Source organism: Fragaria vesca, linkage group LG5, assembly GCF_000184155.1.
Source record: "Fragaria vesca subsp. vesca linkage group LG5, FraVesHawaii_1.0, whole genome shotgun sequence".
NCBI lineage: Eukaryota > Viridiplantae > Streptophyta > Magnoliopsida > Rosales > Rosaceae > Fragaria > Fragaria vesca.
This window is the reverse complement of record NC_020495.1, coordinates 23,363,679-23,376,180: the sequence shown is the minus strand read 5'-3', so window position 1 is coordinate 23,376,180 and position 12,502 is coordinate 23,363,679. Positions and strand designations below refer to the sequence as shown.

Genomic DNA, 12,502 nt, shown 5'->3' with positions numbered 1-12,502 from the left:
GGCTCATTGCCTTACTGTTGATTAAGATTATCACATGAACTTTATTATGGTCATTGGATGATCAATATTAACTGTATCTGAAATCTATTAGTTGCCTTCATCATCATTTGATGAAACTCATATCGAAGTCCGCTGCCTATCTTGTCTGTTAGAAATAAATAAATGAAAATCTTTCAAAATGAAGCATCCATAATTTTGTTATTACTCAGATAATGTGTGATGATAGATCTTGTACCACTTTACTGGTAGAAACTAGTCTTGCTAGTTGACACTTTCCATGCTTCTGAAATCACATATATGGCACTGAAAATGAATGGAGCAAGTTAGGGTAGATATATAGAATATAAAGCAATCAATACAGGAACTCCCCTTTAGCCTAGTCAGACACCAGAAAGCTCTGGCTGTGATAAAATGGACGGTTGTGATGTTGACTTGTAGTGAAACTTTCATACATTTAGTTTCCTACAAAAGTACATCTATGATGTCTTAGCTTACTAGGGGCCGGTGGCTTTGTCATGGAAATTTCCAGTTTGTTCATCTTAGTGAGGCATACAGTATTTGGATCTTGTATAATTTTAGACATCAGTGTGGACCTACATTTTTGTCCTAGTTGTTATGGATGGTGAGGATGATTATATGATTTTCATTCACACCGAGAACTTAACATAATGTGCTTTTGTTTGTTCTAGAATTGGCATCAAAGCCTGCTTCTTTCGTGGTCCTTTAGTTCAGCATCTATATCTGCATTTATATTCTCCATCTTCATCATACTTTTGCACTCTTCCTTCATCTGGATTTACCCAAGAGGGTAGGCCTCTTTCCTTCTTCAAAGGGCTTGGTAGGCTCTTGGTGGGTAGGATAAGACTCCAACTAATATTTTAATTCTCAACTGAAAACCACCAACTCCAGTTGTTGCTGTTGTTGTTGTTGGTTTTTCCTCGTTGGTTGTTGGTACAGTAGGAGGTCATTAGGCCAAAAATGGAATATGCTACAGTCCTCGAAACTTCGGACAACCAGCAGCATCCAAAAGGGGCATGCCCATGGAGGAGAAGCCAACATATTGAGCACCAAGATCAGTCTCATGACCCAAAACTAAACTGAGGATGAGAATATTGCTCTTCTTATATGCTGTCCTCTGTTTGGACTGAGAAGGACTCCAGTTCTCTTTTGGTGTGGCTGTTGTTAAGTAACCCATAAGAGGCAAGGTCTATTAGGCTGAAAGAACTCCAATTTGACAAAGCTCCTTGCCACTTTATTTCCTTAAGCAACTTAAATTGCCATTCAGAATGAATTTTCACTTTGCTTGCAAGTATATAAAACTAATTCAGCTGCTTTCAATCTTGGTAAGAGCTTCATTGTCTACCTAATCTTACAATATTTTCTTGTACTAATTTTTTTTTTTGTAAAAGCTTCTATAAATAATTTAAAGTCAAGGCTTCCTATTATTAAAAAAAGAAGGAAATTTGACATTCAAGATACCACCCACACACCACTAGAACTAGTCATTAGAGGACCTCTCCCATACCTAGGAAGAAAAAGATTGTCTTATCGGTTATCGCTAGACACTTCTAAAATGTTTGACAAGAAACAAAGACACTTATGAAATGTTTGAGAATTTCATTTATGAAGAATCATTCATTCATATTGTTTGGTAATTTCAAAGAATATCTCCTCCTATTTTTATTCAAAAGGGTTTAGAACCCGGCCTAACTGGATATAGAATTTATTAAGAGTGTTGCTAAATGTACCTAGCAAATTGCTAAACGTACCCAGCATTGATTTTATTACCCATTTTACTCTTGTTTGTATAAAAAGATGAATTTAAAAGGGGAGTTAAAGGCCTCCTCGCCGAGATCGTCAATGCCGTAAGGTCCAACGACGTCGGGTGGAGAAGCACGTCGGCTGTTCTGCGCTCGCTCGGTTCCGCGTGGGAAATACCTTGTTGTCCTCATCGACGACGTTAGAGGAGGAGGTCAAAATGACAGTTTTTTTGGTTTGGAATCTTGTCCTCAGTTGGAAATGAGTAGATGATAAACGGGTTGAGGAGGGAAGCTTGGGAGAGAGAGTGGAGGAGATGAGTGAGAGAGAAGTAGAAACAGTGGTCAGAGAGAGAGAGAGAGAGAGAGAGCTTGACTATAATTGTGTGGCATAGAACATCAGAGATTGTTTGCAAAAAATAAACAGAGTTGATAAATTATTGCTCTTGATGTTTGTATTGATACTGAAACACAACTCAGACGTACAATCGGAGGAGCTGGGTTTAACGTTTTGAAATAGATGCTGGGTGTAAATAGACTTAAAGGCAAAACAGAAAAAAGTGTGACAAAAGTTGAAGTGTTGGGTTTATTTAGAAATTTACCGGGTAAAGCACCTTTATTAAAAGAATTCTGAAAAATTAGACAATATTAAGATTTTTTGTGTGGATAGAATGCTAGACTAAATTAACTATTAAGATTTAAGAATTTTTCTCTCATTATAATTTGTATTATCCAATATCCTAAGCATTGTCGGCAAAAACCCACCTTTGCCTCCAAATCTCCAAAACTCCACATAAAATAAAATAAAGAATTTTTTTCCCTCATATAATTTCCACGTGTCAACCCTTCATACCTTACTCTATGTCACCCCCCGTGACTCTATCTCTCTTTCTCTCTCTCTCCTAATTGGTTTGGTTTATGAAGAAGAAGAGAGTTTGTTTGTTGAGCCAAAAAAGGTGGAACTAGATTCTCGTGCTATCCTCTCCTCTCCTCCCAAGCAAAGCAATTCCCGATTTTCTTTAGGGTTAGGGTTTCCCCATATTCCCCCTTCAATTTCCAATCCCTCTTTTCCGATCCCCCGAATTTCACGATCCCCGATCGCATCTCCGCCGCGTCTCCGCCGTCCGATCGTCCCTGTTTTCGCGAAATATGGTCGCGAGTTCCTCCAGGGCTTACAATTTCTCTCTCTTCAATTCGAATCTTCTTCATCTCTCTCGCTCTTGTAGACGTTACAGGCTTTCTCTCTTGATTCTGTGATTTGGTGAAGATCTTAGGGTTTTGAAATTTCGATGCTAGATATTGTGTGATCTGGTGTGGTTGTGTGTAAATAGTGTGAAAAGTTAGGGTTTTTGTGGAGATTGTGGTGTTGGTTTGGAGTGATCTGGTTAGGGTTTGACTTGAGGCTATGTATATTGAGGAATTGAAAGGAGGGGAAGGTGGAGGCGGAGGCGGAGAAGAAGTGGAGTTAGGGCGTGGGAGTGGTAGTGGGGGTGTTGTAGGATCGGATGCGAAACGGGTGTTGATCGGCGCAGGGGCTCGTGCGCTGTTTTACCCGACTCTGCTGTACAATGTCATTCGGAATAAGCTTCAGGCTGAGTTTCGCTGGTGGGATAAGGTCGATGAGGTAACAATTTGCTCTTTCTAGTAGTTTTCGTGTATGGTTTGATTTGAATTATGGTTTTGATTTGATTACATATGAATATATTTCTCTGATTGTGAGTTTAGCTGATGTTATTATGAATTTCTTTGGCTTTTTTGTCACTTGGACATGTAACTGGAGATGCACTTATTTTATGTGATCTTTATTTGATTGCATACAAATATATTTATCTGATTGTGAACAATGCGCGTTGCTATTTCTGTTGAGTGATTTGTGTGACTGATGAGGTGTTTCGTTGATTATAGTGGTGTTTTTTTGTACTAGACTTGCAGCGTTTATTTAGTTTGATTTTATGTGCTTGAACTGTTAGACTGTATAGATTTTGTTTAATTTCTAACATTTGTATTTTCAGTTTGTATTGTTAGGTGCAGTTCCATTCCCTACTGACGTGCCTCGCTTGAAGGAGGTCGGAGTTCGTGGAGTCATCACTCTTAATGAGCCATACGAGACTTTGGTTCCAACATCTCTTTATCAGGTATGTGATTCCTTTGTTTTACATACATTCCAATATGTTTGCTGGGCACCTCCATATTTTTAACTTTGTATTTAAATATTTTTGCAGTCCAATGGCATTAGCCATCTGGTGATCCCTACAAGAGACTACTGTTTTGCCCCATCACTGAATGATATCTGTCGTGCTGTAAACTTCATTAATGGTAAGCATTCTTGCAACTTGGATGTTCCTATTCAATAACCTTTTTTTGCAATGGCGGAGGCATATGGACTAGCTTGCTGCAATTTCATATTCAAGGGGCATACAATTATTTGATTGGCTTCGAAGCAGTACTTAATGTTTTATCTCTAGTTAAAAAGGGCTTAGGGCTTGTGGTACTTCTGCTTATATTTGGTTTGTTATTTTAATCTGTATGCAGACTTTCCTGGACTATAATCTGATGATATATTTCTCCTTTTTTTTTTGTTGTGAAGAAAATGCTTCAAATGGGACGACAACATATGTTCACTGTAAAGCTGGACGGGGCCGCAGTACAACCATTGTTATCTGCTACTTGGTTAGTGTACTTCAGAAATAGTAAAACAAATTAATTTAAGATTGCCGGCTTTCTGATGTTTCATTGTTTTATAGGTCCATCACAAGCGGATGACCCCTGATTCTGCCTATGAATATCTTAAGTCGATTCGGCCACGTGTGCTTTTGGCCTCTGCTCAGTGGCAGGTAACGTATATGATTTGTGCGCTCACTGTCTGAGCATGCTCTTCCTGTTTTGGTTTTTGGAACATGCATTTTATGTTGTTATTACTCTGCGGCAATGCTCGTCTTCTTTTTTGTTTATTTTTATTTTTTATTTTTATTTTTTAATTCTTTGGTATTTGTGGGTGATTATTATAAAATGGAAACAACTGTTCGGTTCATTTCTGGGTGTGAATTGGCCTTTTGTATCTGCTCTATTTAGATTTTTAGCTAATATGACCATGTGGATATCTAGAATTATTGCTCTGTATTGGAGACATTGCGTTGTCGGTGAGGTTGAGAGAAGTGTACTAACATGGATTTATATTGACATATGAAATGTTTTTATTGTACCTCCTGACTCTTCTTTGATTGTTGTTATGCAGGCTGTTCAGGAGTACTACTATTTCATGGTGAAGAAAGCTGTGGTTTACAGCAACTTGACAAATCTGATATTGGATCCCCTAAGTTCAGTTACCTCGCATGATCTGCTTGCATTCGATGAGAGCTCTGTAGTAGTGGTGACCGAATCAGATCTTGAAGGATATGATGCGACTCTTCAGTCTGGTGTTGTAGGAAATGAGATATGGGCCGACTTAAGTGTGGTCTATCGGGTTCGTGTAGCTGGTCAGGCAGCTCTCACAAGGATTTCATGCCTATGGCTCCGTTGCCATGCCCAAAAGCGGATTTCAGCAGAGAAGTTGGGCAGAGAAAGCAGCTGCTCGATTACAACTGATCATCTTGGAGGCATTAGTGTGGACATACAAGTTTACTGAGGAAAACCTCAGTAAACCGTAAATACATAAAATATTTGCCAAGTGTTTTTATAATTTCCTGTCGTACAGAAAAAATGGAAATAACTCTATGTTAGGCTCTGCAATAAACTCTGTTTTTTTCTCCGTCCTGTAAATTGAGTTGGTAATCGAATGAAAGTTGAGCTTTATCACCATCTTCTGTTTCTTACTTTCTTTTAAGATTGCAGTTTCCAGTTTTAATTCAGATTAGTCTTATGATTTTGAGAACTGTCGACTCCCATCTGGGATTCCCTCTGAAAGACTGATAATAGTCTGTTGGTGTCTTTACAAGCACATGCATGTGTAAATCCTGGTCGGTCACCAGGATTTCCTCGAGAAACACTTGCCACGATCATGCATGAAAGCAAGTCTGCTCAGTCTACTTTCTTGATCACCATATAAAAAGGTAGCATGGTTTGTACTGAATAGTGGAAATATTTCATTACTAATGTCTTGGCACAATTGATTTGTAAGTGAGCCTTAGTCATTTGTGTCGAACACTAATTTGTATTTCCTGTACATAGTAGCCCCATCAACCACAATACAATTTTGATTGATAGTTCAGTTCACCAATTGGTTTCAGTCGATTGCATATACAGATCAAATCAACAGAACCAGCTCAGCGGATGCTTTCATGAAACTGGGGATAATGACCCCCTCATTAATTCACAACTCCATGCTGAGGTCCATTGACCTCGTTTCCATTTGCTGGCGATGTTAAACTTACCAAGTAAGGCACCACATGCTTCTTTATATCACTTTCGGAAATTCCAAGATGACCTCCTGAAACACTAACGTATTTGACCCTTCCAGCTTCATCCAGCGTTCTCAAGCCAATCCAGTCTTCAGTGTACAGATCAGTCTGCGTAAGGATGAGAAATTTAGATCAAAGTGAAAAAACAAATCAAAATATTGGAAAAACACTTTGATTTTCTGTGGCTACTTAAAGGGTATTGACATATTGTATAGCCATGAATAGTTCTTGAAAAAATCCGATTGTTACTTTTTCTCTCACCACAAGGTTAATTCCCAATAAGAGAATTCAATAACTCACGCCAACGACATCAACTCTATGTTACCTGCTGTGGACCTACAATTGAGTTGAAGGCACCATCTTGGTAATATCCAAACCATGAGGTTTCTCTCGGTACCAAAACATTGTCTTGCTCAAACTGTGGACAATAGAAAGATGATACGATATTCTTTAGTTAACGTAAATGTCAATTGAAATCTAACAAGAGATTTCAGTATTAACTAATGTTATATAAATATGTACATATTTTATATTTTCCAACTTACCATAATAAGCACAAGGTTTTCTAAGCTACTAAATCTTTCCTTGTAAGTAGAGTTTCTCTCATCAGGGAGTTCATTGTTGAGTTTTGGAAGAAACCTACACCTCCCTAAATAATCAGTCATAGCCTGGAAACACACATTGGTGAGTCAGATGCTTAGGTCATTCACTCAACCATCATCATAAGAAAACTGAGTTAATTATGGAAAGTGTAACAGAATATGAATGCCTATGTAACTAGCTTTATATGAAAATTAAAAACATGAGTTTTGTAAGTGCTGTTTCATCAAGTGTACTATATCCCGTGATCATTCAGTGATTAGAAACAAATTATTCAAGTTAATAGTAAGTCAATAACAAGAGGGAAGGAAGCAAATAAGCAGGCTGTAATAATTTTAGTTAGCTTATGATTGCAAGGTTACTTCTATCTATTAGGAATATTGCTGTAAAAAGCCTCACTAAATATCTTTAGTTCTCCAACTAAGTTAGCTACTCACATTGGGCAATTTAATATAACCACTGGGAGCCAAGTGAGCCTGCATAATCAAATCAATATTCAAAAAGGTCATGCCTCACCAAAAATATACTCAAATAGAATTTAAATTGACACCAGGCTAAAGATGAAAGAATCAGCAGGTGCATACTTGGATATAATCACTATAGATCTCCCCTTTGATTAGCTTGTTCACAATAATGCAAAATATGCCAGACTGCAGAGGCACAAAATGAGTTCAAGTAAAATAGCAAGTTGGCAAAGTGACATATCAGAAAGGTCAGAGATGTCAGAATTTCAGGGTTATTCAGCAGGAATTTATCTGTGTTTTATTATATGGCCATAATGATTTGAGGAATGAGTAATACATATAAAGTGAAAATACTACATAGACATCACTTGAAAGGTTGGCACCTTCAGTATGATTGGTGGAAATATTTTCTGGAGGTGCTACCCTTGAGTGGACAATCATACAATTTTTCAAAGTATTCTGTTATGTTATGCAAGCACGGCGTGTTGCAGACAGTGCTGATCCACATTTGTATTACAAGCACAAATTTCTTCATAAATGTTGAACCAGGTTTACAATGTAACACCCATAAGCTTGTCCCAAATCCCCAGGTAAGAAAATATCAAGCTCATATACCATAATGGTACCATGTGAATCTTGACACTCTAAGTCAGTCCAATTGTAGTTCATAGGTAGTCTTTTAACCAGATGATATTTCAGCGAGTTAAATGCATTCATTTACATAATGACTTGAGAGCCACAGTGATAGTGCAATACTTACACCACAGAGCGGCACAGAAGCAATACCCGCATGAGGCCCTCCTAAAGACACAAAGTTTTTAACCTGCTCCAAGAAATAGAAAAAGTAAAACTTCTCATGTTCAAATGGTAAGTATGCACATGTATACCAAAATGCAATTATCTCTTAAATTGATTCAGCCAAACCTTTTCAATTGTGCAACCATTAAAGACCATTCAGCTATCATGCACATAAACTTCGGCAAAAAAAATTAAAATCCAAGAAATTATAACAATGAGAAAGAAAAGGCTACGACATTCGTTGACTCAGACGTTTTTTCTTTTCTTTTTAAGACCCATAGATAAATCCTACAAGCTATAATAACGCTGGAAACTGAACAAATCTCAACAAACTTATGAATACCATTTCATGTGCATTATCAGATAAATTAAAGGATGATAAGTTTTAAAGGATGTAGCTCAATGAGTGTACAGCAGCTAAGGTTCAACCAAAACTACAATAGCAATCCATGTAGTTAGCTGAACGAAATAAAAAGTTGGAATTCGTAGAGTTGTTTGAAGCTTGGACCATGTCTTACCAGAGGTCCATTGTTGCAGAATTCTACAACACCTCGGCCTATCAAATTCCCCTGTCAAATTCAAAAAGAATCTATGAGAAACGACCAATCTCGACTATCTTGGACTTCACATAATCATGTGACTTGATAAGACCCATACAGTGGACCGAAACACTTTCGTTCTTTCTTTTTTTTCTTCCTTCCTTTCGATCTTTTGGGTACTCAAGACAACACTTTTTTATTAGAACACATGAGCCTACCTAACTCTGAGCAATGAAAGAGAGTCCGCATTGCATATTGGATATAGTCTTAAGGTTTTAATTTTATTCCAAACGTATTGCATATCAATCAACATGTCGAAGACCTGGAGCATACTGTATCAAAATATGAGTTACCAGAAAGAGCCGATGATAACAATTACCTGGGAGAGACCAACAATGTTGTAACCTTGTCTGAGTTCTTCCATTTCTTTAACCTATGGTTATAATAGCAATCATTGTTAAAATGACAGAAGCTTCCAAATCCCGGAGCTATATATGGTAACTGAGAGAGCTTACTACCTTCTCACACACAATTCTGGTCTGCAAACATGGGTAAAAAGTTCAAATCAGAAAATGTAGATAAAAATATCATCCCAAAGATGAAAAGCTTTGTTTGCCGTTACCTGTTCCTCGAGAGGCACAAACCAGGAATCCCATGTTCCAGCCCCAACTTCTCTGCAGGAAGGTGGTAAAACCAAGCAACATCAGTAAAAGTATAATAACTAAACTGATATGTAAATGATGCCCAGAAAAGCACTAAGAAAGACAAACACATCTAATCAAGAGACTTCAATGACCACATTACTCATATTTTTTCATCCTTTTCTATAAAAGTTAAAGTTGCAATATTGGTATTGTATATTTCAGTAATCATTTAGATTTAACTGTATAATGAGCAAAGCAAGATCAGAATTGAATCAGAGCATGTTATTGTGAAAAGCAAAGTGATGCTTGAACTGCTAGAAACTATCTCTTGCAGAATATAACTTGGAACAATCAGGAGAATAGGAGATAAATAGATTTGATGAAAGAATGTACTTACATGCAATATCCTTCAGCACCTGAAAAGTCCCTCAGTTGCTCCGTAAACTGTTTAACTCCTCTATTAGCACACTGATCTCCAATGCCTGTCATGATAAAGCATCAGAAGTGGAGCAGAGAAAAAAGAAATGTTATAGAACTTATCAGTTAAATTGGTATTTTGATAAAAATTAACACCTATTACAAGAATGTAAACTATCAGAATCAGGATATGAGAGGGAGAGGGGGAGGGAGAAGATTGGAAAGCACTCAAGTTTTTAAGATATACATTATACCCTACAATCTCAAAACAGTTATGCAGACTAATGGATCTCTTTTTTTTCTTTATTTGGGAAGAGCAGGTTAACGGATCTTGGTGCAAAAGTATCCCGGTGAATAAAACAGTCAGCTGCAGTCAGATGCTGCATGTCGAGGAATGCAACAGCATATGAGAACATCCATGCTGCTGTTGGTTTTCCTCTCTTTAACAGTTTAAATCTCAAAATTCAGCACCATGTCAGCTTTTTCCAACTGAAATTATCTTGCAATAAAACTTCACATTGATTCTATAAATTCAAAGTTCATCACAAAATCATCCGTCTTAGTGATCATGCTTCACATTGATTACTAATACACAGAAAAGACACAAAAACCAATCCAGATCTCAAGTGCTCCTCCAAATTAGAAGCATGTAGTACTTGATAAAATAATAAGCTTGATCATCTTCATATGCCGGTTTGACAAATCAACTCATTTATTTAACAAAATAATTCTTTCGCAACAGACAAAAATTCGAGTTTGCAGAAAAGAATTTCATGAAATCTCTTGATAATTAGATTAACACATGTTAAATGTATAGACATACTACAATATATACATTAGTGTCTACATGAACTCCTTCAATACCACATCAAACTAATAATGATCAAGTTCCTATTAGTTCTCAAACCTCTCTAATACAGCAAATCACACCAACAACCACAAGAAGCTGCTATACCAAACATTAATCAACAGTTGTAGAATCATACAGAAAACATAATAACATCAAGAACCCAGATTATATAAGCTAAACCCAGATACAGAAACAGATACTTAAACAAAAAAAGTGAATCTTTCAGCTAATAAACCGCAAAATTACCATGGAGTACTATGAAGGGCACTGAAACTGAACATGGTATGAATGCAAAAGCCAAGATGAAGAAGAAGCCAATGGAAGACAATGAATCAAACTTCATGATCGTATTGGGTAGTGTTAAGTGTTAGCTATCTCTGAAAAATTCTTGATCTTTCTCTACACCAATCACTGTGTGCAAGAATTGAAGTATTTACAATAAAGAAACGATCTTGATAGTGAAAGTGACAATTGGCGGTGTGGGATTGGTGGAGACGAAGCAGAAAACACGGGGGCACGTATGGGTTGAGCCACCGCGGACTGGTTAATTGGACTGTTGCGCTGCTCAGAATTTATTGAGGATATCAGGTTTGCTTCTTCATTGTTTGTCTAAGTAACCCATTGAAATTTAATTGCTCAACCATAAAAGTCACCAATGGGAAATGGTCAAATGGGCAGTGTCATATTGCTTTGGATCAGATAATCTGCTTGGTTTTGTTGGTGCCGGTTACACCAGGATTGTATTTTGGCCGTCGGATGATGGCGGAAGAGATAGGATGATGCCACGTAAGCTTTTGGGGTTATGGTTGGATGAAAAAGAAAAATGAAAAAATTTATCCTTTCTCATTATAGTGGCGAAAATTGTTGTACACACTAAGATGCAATTAAACCGAACAACTAATATGAAATCTCACCCTATTACTTGATACAGCCATCTACGTGAACAAAACTGGTTAAAATGCGGAAGCTGATATAAATACTTTTTTGAGAATTGTGTAGGTGTTTGCCCCGGCTTGTGATTTGGTCTTTCATGGGAATGATTGCTGCCTGCAACCCCGAGTGGTTGCGGTTGCTTGGATCCGACCTCTATAGGTCTCGCTTGTGGGTCTATGGTCCATTAGTTGGAGATTGGTCCTGGGCTCTAGTTTGGCTAAGGTCGGGTGTCTTATTTATTTTCTTTTTTCTTTTTTAGTTTTCTTTTGGTTTTGTTGGGTTTGTCTTCCCTCTTAGCTCTTTGAGCGAGCGACTAGGGTTTTGGTTAGTTGTGGTATCGTTAGTTGTTGTGTTATGGTTATGGTGTCATTTCCAGGAACTATCTTAACATCAATGTTTTCTTGTACGTTTGTTAATGTAATAGAGAGGTTGCCTTTACAAATATGCTAGCAGTTTCTTAAGGTTGACTGTAATAATGATGTATCGATCCAAGTTTCTGAAATAGGTTATGTTACATTTGAATCCTATTGGTTCTTGTCTACTGTGATCACTGGTTTAGGTAGGGAGGAGACAATAGGGCGGGTAGGGGATGGGATCACAATACCATCCGGGGTCATTCTCCACCCCCATCCCCAATCAAAATATACTGAGGTCATCCATCTCTATTGGGGCTAGACCTCCATCTCCGCCCCAATCTCCAAGCGGAACATTAAAATGATTAGAGGCGAGTGAGTCTTTATTCAATAAGGTGTGATTAGAGAGCGAGTGAGTTTTACTCGATAAGGTGTGGTTATCTTGGTTTGTTCATTTTGGTGAAGTGCATTTAACACGTTCTTAAACCCTCAGGTCATAGGGCTCCCACGGGTGGGTATTATATATAACTTCGTTTCAATAGTGTGATTGCATTTCTTTGAAGTCAATTTAGCAATTTAACACATGCAGATTGCTGTATATAATTGGCTTCAAATTAAGATATTGTATTTGGTACATACATGACAGTTTGATGAGAAAAATTGGAACCAAGCTAGGCCTCTCGATAAGGTTTTATAGTCATTAGCAAATAGCAATGACTTTGAATCGCAATGAGTATTTTGAGTACTGAT

The 12,502-nt window shown here is 37.5% G+C and overlaps 2 protein-coding genes across 2 annotated transcripts; one reads left to right on the top strand and one right to left on the bottom strand.

Annotated features, from left to right (window-relative positions):
- Positions 1-2,671: 2,671 nt before the first annotated feature.
- On the top strand, positions 2,672-5,557 carry LOC101297152 (putative dual specificity protein phosphatase DSP8-like). The gene is made up of 6 exons (XM_004300318.1): positions 2,672-3,381; positions 3,770-3,892; positions 3,980-4,073; positions 4,345-4,427; positions 4,502-4,591; positions 4,993-5,557. Exons 1-6 carry the CDS (start codon positions 3,163-3,165, stop codon positions 5,380-5,382), a joined length of 999 nt encoding a protein of 332 aa, XP_004300366.1. The 5' UTR covers positions 2,672-3,162; the 3' UTR covers positions 5,383-5,557.
- Positions 5,558-5,832: 275 nt separating this feature from the next.
- LOC101296868 (palmitoyl-protein thioesterase 1-like) lies at positions 5,833-11,085 on the bottom strand. The gene is made up of 12 exons (XM_004300317.1): positions 10,713-11,085; positions 9,597-9,681; positions 9,178-9,229; positions 9,074-9,094; positions 8,935-8,988; positions 8,535-8,585; positions 7,979-8,041; positions 7,339-7,404; positions 7,192-7,230; positions 6,700-6,822; positions 6,480-6,572; positions 5,833-6,262 (listed from the first exon to the last, which is right to left on the bottom strand). The coding sequence occupies exons 1-12, from the start codon at positions 10,807-10,809 to the stop codon at positions 6,062-6,064; spliced, it is 945 nt and encodes a 314-aa protein (XP_004300365.1). The 5' UTR covers positions 10,810-11,085; the 3' UTR covers positions 5,833-6,061.
- Positions 11,086-12,502: the final 1,417 nt, after the last annotated feature.